The 13,861-nt window shown below is 33.3% G+C and overlaps 1 protein-coding gene across 13 annotated transcripts in view; it reads right to left on the bottom strand.

Annotated features, from left to right (window-relative positions):
- The window catches only part of LOC145245726 (paired amphipathic helix protein Sin3a-like), a 173,177-nt gene that overhangs the window by 93,460 nt on the left and 65,856 nt on the right, over window positions 1-13,861 (bottom strand). For 7 of the 13 annotated variants that reach the window (XM_080107278.1, XM_080107274.1, XM_080107275.1 and 4 more), the window contains exon 3: window positions 4,658-4,782. In XM_080107278.1, coding sequence (XP_079963404.1) covers window positions 4,658-4,782 — 125 coding nt within the window. Of the gene's footprint in view, window positions 1-4,657; window positions 4,786-13,861 lie in introns of all 13 variants that reach the window. The other 6 variants (XM_080107277.1, XM_080107271.1, XM_080107273.1 and 3 more) reach the window with 1 other exon arrangement.

Genomic DNA, 13,861 nt, shown 5'->3' on the forward strand with positions numbered 1-13,861 from the left:
TAAAACAGGTGAAGTGTAGTATAAGAACAGATACTATACTTTCATCCTAGCCAATTTACTACTTACTTTTTATAATTCTTTAAATATTTTTCTAGGATGAAAAGAAATCACTTTCAATTGATTGTTCATTTTTAGATGAATGAAAAATGGAGAAAATGTGTTGGAATAAAATGCACACAACAGAAAATGGGAAAAATATCTGGCTCGGATTTGACTACCCAAAATTTAAATTCATGACTTAGACTTTTAAATGAAGGGAAAGTCATGCTAAGAAGTTAAATCAAATCCAAGATAAATTAATGTCCACTCAAGACATGACACTCCTCTAGTCAGCAAATTTTTATGTCCACTAATAAAATAGACATTCATTTTTAAGTAGGTTGTCTGCATGGTCAAATTAAATTCATCTCTATATATATTTTAACAAGACAGGTTCAAAGGGTCAGTTGATTAACTATGTTCGGAGGAAGATAGATTTTCTATATTTGCAAGTCTATTGTTTGGTGAAGATGCCGAAGGTCATTGTAACTTCAAAATAAAACATTTCTTTTAAAAACTTGAATTAGCATCTTGTTGGAAAAGCAAAGCTTTTTGTTATAGCAGTGTCAATCATTAAACACTAAATTTGGAAAAAGGCAAAATAATGACCTCTGCCGCAAATGCACAAAAATCTAAGTTCATGGTTGTATCCTCACTTGATGGGTTTGTTTCTTATATGACATGATCAAATTCCAAGTGTCGGATGTTCAACTGAAAATTTTGGTGCTTCTATATTTAAATAAGAAAATATTGAATTTGAAATAAAGCTACCTACGTAATTATCATCTCGCAAATAGTAACATATCCAAAAATTACAAAAAACGATAATCTATTAAATTATTTAATTATGAAAATAGACATTTATAAAATCTAGCGATTTGGTTCCAAAATCTTCCAGTTCGAACAAAAGAGTTAACAGGGGAGGTAATTAACTTTCAATTTCCCGGAAATCTAATACCAAAATTCAGTTATTCTTTATAAAAAATTAAAAATTCAAACAGTTAGAAGTTATTTTTTTTAATTTCATAAATCATGTATATATGATGTTTTTGTTTTCTGAATGAATTCTCTCTGCTGTACATGGTGCTTCAATCGAGTTACTTCTCCTTTGCTCATGTCATGTGACATATGTCCATCTCCCCTTGTAACCTTATGAAAATATTTTTAGCATTACTAGAACTGTTTTTCACAAATAATTTTCTACCTATCGTTTTCTGTAATTTTTGGATATGTTACTATTTGCAATATGACAATTATGTAGGTACTATTAGTTTTACTTGAAATTCAATATTCTTTCGTTATTTAAATATAGAAGCACCAAAATTTCTTATTTCCAGTTAAATGTTTTAAGAGAAAAAGCTATTTAATATGGAATTCTTGATAAAGTTAAAACTTTTGTTAAAAATATTTATCAACAAATAAACATTTCAGTTTTAGGTTGAAATTTTTACAAAAAAAAAAAAATAAATAAATAAATAAAATTGCTAAAAATATGTAGAAACTTTACATAGAAAATGGGATAACTATATTGATTAATCTTTTTTTATAAAATGATAACCAGCTTGCAAGCAAAAAAATGTAAGATGATGAAGATGGACAAGAAATGAAATGTGGAGAAATTATATTTGGATGGTGAGACTGTCGTTACCTTAGTGATAAATTTTGGAGCATAGGTGGGAGCTGGTGCAAATGTATGATTACAAGAATTAGAAGTGGATGGAGTAAGTTACGAAAACTATCATTATTAACCAGGAAAGTGCTACCATTGTCAACCAAAAGAGTTTATTTGGCATATGTATGCAGTGTGATGATGTATGGAAATGAAACCTGGCGCATAAGGGTTGAGGATATGTGTTGCATGAGGGGGGGGGGGTATAAAAAATTATATTCAAAAACGGGTTTACAGCTGATAAAATCTTAGGGAAAATTTGGACAGTATAGGGATATGTGTGTGTAGATTATACAAACTTGATGGTATGGCTACGTTGAAAGAATGGATAAGAATTCTTGAGTTAGTAATAGATCACTCAATAAATCCTGAGCTTGATATAGATAGCACTATTAATTAAAAAAAAATTTTTATAAAGTACTAACCTACAAGTAGCAGGGGTCAAAATTTGAGCAATCATATTAGTTTATAAATTGCAATAATGTGAAGGTAGTTACAAATTTCCAAAACAAAAAAAAAAAAAATCTAAATTCTTATAAAACCTTGCTTTCTGATGGGAAAAATACTGTTCAAGCAAAGCAGTGCCTTAAGTTTTATTCAGATTCTGCAGTATGCTGATTTTAAACATGCTTGTACAAACACAAATTATGTATAATGCTCAGGTCATTCAAATTCAGCCGTTGTCCTAGAAACTCATTTTGGACAATAATAAATAAAAGTCGCAGGAGATAGCATTTTCATCATTTTGCATGAACAATCACTTATCAGCGAGAATATTATTGCTGGTTTCATAAGCAATATTATTAATTGCTAAGTTTACTTGAAGCTATCTACATCAAAACAACCTTCAATTAATAATCTTATTATAAATTGTGTTTGTGTGTGGGACACGGTTTATCTCAGCCTACAGGCAACCCACCCAAGCAAGTTAGGTACCAAAATGAAGCTTATGACTCAGCGGATGCTTTAGTGATATTTATATCCATGTTGGTGTATGGAAATGAGGAAAAAAAAAAAAAATGCCAAAAAATAACGATTTACTAAACGTTTTATTTACTGGATATTTTTCCAGTACAAGGACCCAATTTTGCCCAGCTGGGCAAAATTGGTTTCTTGTATTGCCTAAAAAATCAGTAATATTTTAAAATGCTTTAATTTAACATCTCACCTGGAACAGTATAAAAATGTTATGGAACTAAAAAAATTTTTTATTATAAATCAAAAAATCCATAAAAAAAAAAAAAAAAAAAAAAAAAAAAAAAAAGTCTAATAAAGCAGGAGTTTTGTTATTTTGAACAATTTTGTGGCTGCGTTTAAATCTCATGATCGGCAGGAATTGTTACACCTACACTGATGATTACATAAGAATGAAAACCTAGTGTTTTTAGGTAAAAGAATAATTATTATAATATAAATCTCACATGCCTGTTTAAAATGTATGTAGGTTTTCATGTCTGCCTAAAACTTTCGACAGAGGCAATGGATTTTCACAAGATCTATATCGTTTTTAAGCTCGACCCTTTGGACGACAGATATCGAAAAATTGGCTAAAAACATTAATTCCTTCACCCTCAACTAGGCACTTTTCTAAGGAGGGGGGGGGGTCGCTTTTTTCGACGATATTTTCGAAAGTCATCCCCTCTTTTTGATTGACACTTTTGGTTTAGTAATGGGTGCAACAGCAAAGACATCACTTTTTTTCTTTTGCTCAACACACCTCCAAACACCCAGGCAATGCCGGGCACCCAGGCGAGTTTAATTATAATTATCAAACCCCTTTAAAATACTTAAGGATGGGCACTGTCTATGGAATTAGAACTAAGGCAGTCAACTAGCGTCTATGCCATGTTCAGAACTTCTGCTCGTGCGAACACTGTAGATTGTCAGGATGCATTTGCTCAAATTCAGCGTTTATTAGTTCTTAATTCCCTTCATTCTCATGTCAATTGTTTGGTGGCCCTGAGCAAATGAATCTAGTGGTTGCGTTCGAATATCATGATTGGCAGGAATTATTACTTCTACATTGATGGTTGCATAAGCAGGAAACAAGTGTCTGTAGGTATAAAGAATAATTTGTGTGTGTGTGTGTGTGTGTGTGTGTGTGATTTACAATTTATAAATAGACTGTAACTTGACAAATTGATTACAAAGTTTATTTACAAAAATACCCAACCTTTATCTACAATATTAAAAATATTTTTAAATAGAACTGTTTAAATAAAAACCCACTCATTGAAGTCCATAGAAACAATGAGATGTCCTTTTGCAAAATAATATGCAAATTAGTTAACCCTAAGACTTATTAACGCATCATTAATATATTAGTTGTGTTCTTCTAAAAGTATTTCAGATCAATTCTCTTACTGCTTTGATATGGTTTTATTTTATAAGCTTTTGAAGAATTTAACAGCAGTAAAGAGAAGTGGATTACTGCGATTTTCACTGTCCAAGCAGTGGAGATCATGAGAGACTGGAAAGTATCAAAATATTGGAAGAGAGCATCTTGTATCACGATTTGTGCCAGATTTTTAAAAATGCAGAAATCTTAACTCACGAAGGAGATAAAATGAAAGCTGGAGAATCGTGACAAGGACATGAAAGCGACAGCAAGCAGGTAGGCTCATAGCACAACAAAATTTGTTGAAAAATTGAAAAAGGAATGCGAGGATCAAGGAAAGGCAATGTGAACCATAGCTAGATAGTCATCTGAATGACAACAATGAAGTTGATGCATTCGCTATGACTAGCAACACTGACAAGTTGTGAAACAATAAAACAGTTGCCTGCGTATACTAAATACATAGATATATGTAATAGACAACAAACATGTTTTTTGTTATGGATTAATTAAGGAATTAACACAAACCATTAACCCCCCATTGCAGATAACTAACTTTGTGGATATTCTAAAATTAAATAAACAATAAAAGGGAGGCAAGGATAACTTACTGGTAAGCCGGCATAGGGTATTGGATCCCAGAGGACATGTTATTGGCAGACTCTCCAAACCTCTGGCTCGGTTGTAGAATGCCAGCATAAGCTTCGGTAGGATTTGGAGGTCTTTGTTGCTGCTGCTGCTGATGAGAGAAAGGAAAAAAATCATTTTAAGGCATCAACAAAAATAAAAGAAAATAATCAGAAATGAGGTAGATTCCAAAAAAGCATGCAAGAGATTCCTCCTAAAATGAATGTCTTCTGTGCTGTGTTTTAAGGTTTATGGACCCCTTTTCTTTGAAAGAAACACCTTTACAGGACAAACGTTTCCGAAATGCTCCAAAACTGGCTATTTATTCAACTGCAAGCAAATTCGAATAACTCCATTTTTCAGCAAGATTTAGCACCACTCCATTGGCATTTCGAGTTAGAACTTGTCTGAATGAAAACGTGCCTCAGTGATTGGGAGGAAAGGTGCTAAAGACCTTGCTCTCTATGCTTGGCCTGCCAGATTCCTGGACCTCATTGTGTGACTTTCTTTTGGAGGGTATGTTAAAGACTAAGTTTATGTTCCACCACTTTCAGCAATTATCGATGACTTGAAAGTGGACCGTGACATGCTGAGGTGCGTTTGTAAAGAACTTTTATATCGGCTTGATATCCACGCTGTCGGTGGTGGCCACATTGAGCACTTATAAAATATGAAACGAAACTTGAATGTATATACAACACACGTATTCATGCCAAAGGTTTGTAACGTTTTGTGTTTTTGATACATTACCTGATGATTTTAGCATATTCTGAAACCACCTGCATAACAGAAGACCTGTTCCATTATTTGGTGCATGTTCAGAATAAGGACGAAAATCATAAGTCGTAAAACTGAATTTCCATTAAAAGCTAATTTTATCTACTTGTCATGTCGCAATCAGTAACATATTCCTCCATTATTACATAAAACATGTACTTTCACGATTTTACGATCCATTAATCCGCCATTATTTTATTTAATTCATAGTTTGGAATTATGATTTAAGTATAACTTGCAATTTTGAAAACTATTTTTATTAATAACTAGCAGGTTGTTCAGTGTTGCCCAGTTTAAAAATATTTTAATTTATGCAACTTTTCTATTATTATAGAGCCCATCCTCTGATTATTATATTGTACCCAATAATATAGAAGTCCTCTTGCCCTTCGGCATGGCCCAATCGTTAAATATGACATTTTAATTCATGCAGATTTTGTATTTATGATGAAAGCCAATTCTTTATTATTATATTGTACTTAATATATAGTAATGATTTAAAAAATTTAAAAATAAATGACTTTAGTGCCATCAGTTAGAATCAAAACCAAAACATTTAGCGCCCCAGCCTTAGTTGCTCCCACTTTAGCTATCGACAGATGAGAAAATGTTAAAAATTAAGCAACTTAAACTTATAACTGTACGAGGTGCCTTAAATAAATTTCCAGACATTATTTGTACAGGCATTTAAAATTGTCATAGACTCTTGAAAATTCAGTATGTTATTGCTATACATCTTATGAGATGACTGACCAATTTTTATGATTTCAGGTTCAAATGAACAGCTACAGCAGGAATTGGAATAAACCCTATTAAAGCCTGATTGTCACAGCTGGTGAATTTCAAAAATGCAATCTGGATGCGAGGACACTTTAGAAGAACGATATGCAATAAAATTGTTTTAAACTTGGAAAAATGCCGAAGAACCACATGGAATGTTTCAGACTGATTTTGGACCATCTTGCATGAACTGAGCATCAGTTTTTGAGTGACATAAGAGAATTAAGGAAAGCAGGGAGTCTGTGAGAAATGATGAGAAGTGTGGAAGAAGTAAAGAAGTCAGAACACCAGAGTTGATTGGCCAAATAAAGAATTTCATGAATATGGATCGTCATGTGTCTATAGAGATAAGTGCACAGTTTGATGTCAGTGTTGGAACTGTACACACAATTATTCATGAGGAACTGAATATACAGAAGATTTGCATGAAATTTGTCCGAAGGGTGTCTAGAGAAGATTAGAAAGACATTGTCATGACAGGATCCTGCAGTTCTTGATGCTCTAGTGACTTACGCTGAACGCTGGATCTACAGAGGAGACCAAGAGACAAATTTCCCAGTGGAAGCATGCTGGCTCTCCCAGATTTAACAAGCTGTGTGTGTGTGTGTGTGACCCCTTTTGAGCTTCTGGAAATGCGGATTGAAATGCGCAGTGAAAATGAACAAATGGTGAAGTTTCACGCCTTAAGACATGTATATTTGAATTCAGCACCATCGAAAACCATTATATAGACATACATATGAAGTTTTTGAGTAATATGAAAAAAAGAGCTCCAAAAAGGCATTTTTCTTTTTTTTAGTCCTAAAAGTCCCAGAAAGATGCGAACCAGAATTTTGCCAGGGTCACCCATACTGAATTTATATTAAGAACAATGGCCTCCACATTTTGGCCAAGTTTCAGGAAAATCTGATGGATGGATCAAACACTATGGGGCAAAAAGTATAATTTCTGGCAATTTGGGGGCATTTTTTACCTCTTTGGAGTAGCAATACACATGAAAAAATTTAAATGGCTTAAAATATTTCAATATTGGTATATATAGAAAGAGCTTGATAAGTTAAGAAAGAATCTTTTAAAATTTTTAAAATCCAATTAAAATCAAGTAAGTTATGACTATTTTTATGCCCTGCGTGTTTGGATATTTTCCCCTCTTTAAGACCATATGCATTTTGTCACATTTTTTGCACTACTTTTTCAGTAAAAATGTCATATGTTTGTTAAAACACAAAACTAAGCAATGAAATTTGCCATATAAGTGTATTTTTGTGCAAGGAATCTGAATATGCGACTGAAAATCTCCAGAAATTAATGGTTTCCAAATAATCTGCAGTAAATTCACATAAATATGCTGCGATTGCTTAAAAATGCCATGTAGTCATTAAAAGAAAAGTTAGAGAACTCAAAGTTTAGTTGTAATGCATTTTATGTGCCAAAAACGGAAATCGAAATCTAGGATTGGTTAAAAATGAATATATTGAAATATTTCTTTGGTATTATCGTAGATTAATACCTTCTGTTACCCCAATTTATTTTTTTTGGGGGGGGAGGGGGGATTAATCATGTGCACTTTTCTTTAAACGTTTTTTATGCTTTTTTTATTTTTATTTTTTTTTACGCTTATATGAGCTCATAGAGGAAGTTTGTTTAGTGGGGAGCTCTGCCACTTGTACTTAGCATTATTGTTAAGGCTAAAGGTTTTAGGAGGAGGTTTGCCACTCATACCTAGGATTAGACATAGAATTAAGCGATTTTTCTTTTTTTTTTTTAAGAGGGTGTTTCGCTTGTTAAAATATTTTAAAATTTACTACCACCCAATTTTTTAAATATTTGTATGGTTGATAACAAAATAGCCCTAACATATAAGAAATTTTTTTTACAACCAGATTTTCAATTAAAAAAAAAAAAAAAAATCGATTTGGAATAAAAATAAAAACAAAACGTCTGTTTATGTCATGTTATCGCTGCTGCTATTGCTAATACTACAGAAGTCTTGATTCAAATTCATAACGATTTTTTCGGATATTATGTTTTTAAATTGCTATATACCACCAGAGAAAACAATGTTCAATCATCTTTTTAACGAACAAACATAGTAAAAAGATTGTTTTATTTGTTATTAACTAATTCATTTGAAAGTATATTCATTTCTGAACAAAACGGTGTTATTTTGAAGACTTAAAGTGCTTTGGTTTTTAAAATATGACTATTTTAGCAGAAACCCCTTGAAATCTGATTATCCAAAACGTTTTAACGGCCATGTGTATTGCTTTTTTGAGCTCCTGGGGATGCTAAAGTCTAGTGTAAGTGGATAACAGTGCAATTTCAGGCCTTTAAGAAATATATATTTGAGTTTACCAATGGTGAAAAACAACTATATATAGTCAGACATCAAGTTTTTGTTGAAAAAGAGCCACAAAAAGGGGCGTTTGTAGCACTAAAAGTCCCCGGGGACGCAAGCTAGAATTTTGCGAGGCTCACTAGATTTATATTAAGAACAATGGGCTCCATATTATGGCCAAGTTTCAGAAAAATCTAATGGATGGATCAAAAGTTATGGGGCAAAACGTGCCATTTTGGGCCATTTTTGACCTCTTTTGAGACTCTGGGGACACAACAGGAATTTTTCACAAAAAACTTTTTACAGCGCACATCTATTTAATGAAATAGAATTTGTGGCAAAATTTCAGGCAAAACTAGTTGACAGTTATATGGCAATTGTCCGGACATACGGACACACAGACACCACTGAAAACATAGGTCCCTCTCCGATAAATCGGGAGGCCAAAAAGGCTAGACATAACAAATCCATCCAGAAACTTATGATCACTTTTTTTGACAGCACGAGATGATCTACATGCACTGGGTTCCCACTGAACAGACAGTCAACAAGGAATACTATGTTGAGGTTTTAAGGGAATTCAGGAAGAGATTCCGTCGAAGAAGAGGCCAGCACTCTTCAAATCGGGTCCGTGGCATTTCCACCAGAACAATGCTTCAGTTCATAACTCCATCCTTGTCACAAACTATTTGCCCAAGATGGGCGTCACCATCCCTATAGTCCAAACCTTGCTCCCTGTAACATTTGTTTATTCCTTTAGCTCAAGAAAATTTTAGAGGCTGCCGTTATGAGACAACTGAGATGGAAGAGGCTGTGACGAGGGTCATTGACACGCATCACTAAAGAGGACTAAGTGACAAGTAAAATCAACTGCAGTTTGGTAGAGCCCCTCCTACACACACACACGGGATCACATTATATATACACTAGCAGGGAAGGGGAGGGACTTTGCGTCACGCGTAAAATATGCTTAAATATATTTTAATTTGTTCAAATTTTGTATATATTATAGTCATGATTTCAAAAGTAAAAAAAGAAAGAGTATTTAGGTTCCATCAGCTAGAATCGAAATCGAAACTCTAGCATTTAAACCTGGTGACATTACCACTGTACTAATGTGACACGCATATGAATTAACTAAAAATTTAAAATAAACTAAGATGAATGTACAAAATGTTTAAAGTTTTTTTGTTTTTTTTGTTTTTTTCAATTTTTACATATTTTTGACCTTTTAAAAACAATTTTAATCGGCTAATGACCCATAAAAATCCAATCATTTGAGGCCCCTAGCGTCGCTCTGACTTTTAGTTTCGGAGGAGATAGAGTTTGAAAATATGGAGACAGACGGATAGACAGAAATATAGTCGTTTATATATATATATATATATTTTAATTTAAAAAAAAAAAATTTAATTTGGCATTTTTTAAAGTGTAATGCACAGATTAAGAAAAAAACAAGCAGATTATACAAATATAAATAAAGCTGCTTGGTGAAATTTTTTCTATTTTAATTTCATATACAAAACATTGTCTTTGAGACGATGGACAAGTAGTTTTGAAACTTATCGAATTGCGTCTTTTTTTTTTTTGGTCTTTAATAACTGGCCATTTGAGCTTCTTTCCTTTTTGCCTTGAACAATAATTGCACATTTTTGCAACTGAATCATTCAAATATTTTGCTTCTAAAATCAGCTACTTCTGCTGCTCATTAGCTTATAAACTAATTTTTTTTGCAATGTTCAGTCACATATGCAATTTTGACAATGGCAATAATTTGATATTAAGTCAACAGAAATTAGTTTACTTTTCTCTACTTGTATTATTTTCACGGCAAACACTCAACTAGCAACAACAACTATCAGCAACTTCCCTTACACATTATCTATGCCTAAATCTAAGCAAAAATTCCATGAGCAGTGTTTTTTTTTTCTTAGAACAGCTCGCCTATGGAACACAATATCATGGAGCTGTTTCTTGGTTGACTATAATAGGGTTGTTTTTAAATTTGATGTGAGCAGGCTCTTTAAGAGCCATCCTCTAAAATTAACTTTATCTGTACTGCTAAACGAAACCGATTTTTGATTGGCCAAACAAGAGTTTATGTTTGCACCAATGCTGTAGCTAACATACTTTTGACACAATTTTTTTTAAAACTCATATTCACCCCCAAACACAGTGTCACTTGAACATAAGGAGCTATTATTGGGATTATCATACCTATGGGGATTCTATGTAGGGAGTTGAGCAATAAAATTTGTTTACATTACACTTTAACTTCTGCATGTGAGCACAGTCACAGAATCAGGGAAGAAACTTTTAGAGTAGAAAGCTTTTCGGCATCTAAGAATCTCTACAGTGTAGGGTGGGATTTTGCTGCTTGTCAGGTTAGTTGGGGGATTTACATTAAGGTGACACAAGTGCAGCAAGTTTGTTATAGCACATTCCATTAAAACATTTGTAAAACAGGCGCAATGGTGCAACATTTTAGTGATGAAAAAAGAGGTTGGAGCTTAGTTGGCTGTGTAGGGCCTATTAGATTGGAGACTCTTTTTGAACCTTGTCTGAGAACGAGAGACTAATAGTAAATGCACCAGATCAGATGTGGCTTTGTTGAGATATGGGATACTCTCAGGTGTAAGTAATTTCCAAGCATAGTAGAGGAAACCCACCTTTGCAGCAGCCTTAGCAATGTCTTCAATGCATTTGTTCCAATTCATGTTGCCTGTGAATGTTAGAATGATTTATCATCCCCTACATCCACTTTCTTATCGATATAAAACTATCAAATTGGATGACATCGGTGCTTGCATCTCAACTTATTTTATACAATCGTATATTCATTTCATGAATACACACAATACCTTAATGAAACTTTCACGTTAAAAAATAAATAAGATGTACTTCTTGGCTGTTACTGATCAATTTCAAAGTTCAAAACAATTTTTAAGACTTTCAAGTATTTAAAGTATTTACATTTCAAAAGATGTCCATCCCATCAATATTATTGAAAAAAAGACTTTTTATTGGTGCATTCCTTCATTTAATTTTCTGACTGAAAAGGTAAATACTTTCTAAGAAATCAAGACAAAACAGCAACATGACAGTTGTCAATAGACGAAACAAAACATAAAAGATTCCTGGGCAATGCCGTATGAATGTAGCTGTCATTAAATTAATGCAGCTTTTACTAAATCAATGCAGGTTTTACTAAATGAATGTAGCTTTTACTAAATGAATGCAGGTTTTACTAAATGAATGTAGCTTTTACTAAATGAATGTAGCTTTTATTAAATGAATGTAGCTTTTATTAAATGAATGTAGCTATTATTAAATAAAAATGCTTAGGAATGATGTGTCGTCATGGTAGCACCATGATCTGTCATCATGGTAACACCATCGTCTGTCGTCATGGTAACACCAATCCTCCTTGTCATGAGGAGGTTTGTGTTCCAAAGACTCTAAAGTTAGTAGTAAAAAATCATAATCCTATCAGATCGCCATGTAGAGGCCAGACAAAAAACAATATAGTTTTTAAGGTTAAGCATAGGATTAAAAACTTCCTATATAAAAAAAAAAAATACAAAAAACACAAATAAGGCAATTAGATGATTGAATGACCCTAGAAAATGATAAACTTCCATTTAAAACTTGACACCCGATACTGAAAACCAAATAATTGTAGAAGATACATGGTCGACAAATTCATAATTTCTACCAAGATCATTACAACATGTCAGAACCATGTTCAAGATTAGCAAATCAAAAAGCACCCTGCATCATCTGGTCATCATCATATGGCATAATCATTGATTCACTGGTTTTCATTAGATCACTGAAGTTAAGCAATGTCGAGCCTGGTGAGTACCAGATGGGTAACCATTCGGGGAATAATAAGTGCTGTAATGTAAGAGGACCTAAATATCTTCCTGCAAGAACTGCAAGAACCTAACACCATAGTCTCCCTTAGCCAGGATATGTGACTGGGATCGCTTGTAAATTTAACGCTTTATGACCTGAATTATGAAGTAAATGATTAAAAAATATATTTTTTGTTAATTTCAGATGAATGTAAACAATTAACTTTTGCAATCTGAAGGTACGTACAAGGCGTGTTTGAATAATTCCCACTTTATTTATACGGTTATATTTATTTATTTACGACTGAATGAATTAGTTCAACCAGATTATAAAGTGTTAATACCTGCTTAATACCTCCTCCGGTCATTTGTCAAATCTGGTGGGGACCGAAATTGAAAAGTACTGGTCCTACACAAAGATGGTTAGAGAAGCTTATGTAGAAGCAGGATATTTGCATGAACCTTGGACCACACCCTTGTCAAGTGATACGACATTAATGAGACATAATGCCAAGAAATTTCTTTCAGATTATACAACAGAAGTTTGTGAAATTTTCTGATTTCTCCTAAAATAATAATATTGCCAAAGAAATGACCAAAAAAATGTGAAATTACTGACAACATGAGGCGAATAATAGCATATGCGATAGACTAGTTGGCCGCCTAGCGTTGCTCAGTCCTACAATGCACTTAAATATGATATTTTAATTAATGCACATTATGTATTATTATAGAACTAGCGGGGGTACCCGGCGTTGCCCGAGTGTTTGATTCCGGGACGGGGGGGGGGGGGGAGTTTTAAAAAAATGTTATGGTAGGTAAGTAGGAAGGATCAAACCCGGAGTCATGAGTAAAAGTAGGAAAATAAAGTGTGAAAAAAAAAAAAAAAACATCTGCACCGTTAACAGTTCGGCCACCAAGAAAAGTCCATTCCAGTTGTTTAGGGGAAAAAAAAAAAAAAAAAAAACGACTATGGTAGGTCGGCGCGAACGTGAAAATATGTGAATTGTCCAGCATGCTAACCACTACGCCACAGAGCACTGCAGCTTAGTTTAGTGATTTTAAATAACTTCACATGAAAGAACTACGAAGCCAAACCGGTGTTCTCTTCTCAACTGTTCCTTGTGAACGATCCCCAAACGGTGTTAAGTGGTGGCAGGGGGAGGAGGAATTTATTAGAGAGAAAATATTTTACCACTTCCATTGATCTTAACCGATTTTGGCCGTGACTTCTCAGCAGAAAAAGTATAGAAATCTAAGATTATAGAGGAATTTGAGAAATAATAAGCCTATAACACACCTCAGATATTGTTCTGTCGTTTGTGCATATTATATTTGCATGAAATATCTTGATTTTTAATCCTATTAATGTCAAAATCAGACGGGAAAAAATGAGTTGATTTTATTTATATAGAGATCAATTCTCTATTGATTAT

The sequence above is a fragment of the Euprymna scolopes genome, chromosome 23, assembly GCF_053919585.1.
Source record: "Euprymna scolopes isolate OS-2025 chromosome 23, ASM5391958v1, whole genome shotgun sequence".
Classification (NCBI taxonomy): Eukaryota; Metazoa; Mollusca; class Cephalopoda; order Sepiida; family Sepiolidae; genus Euprymna; species Euprymna scolopes.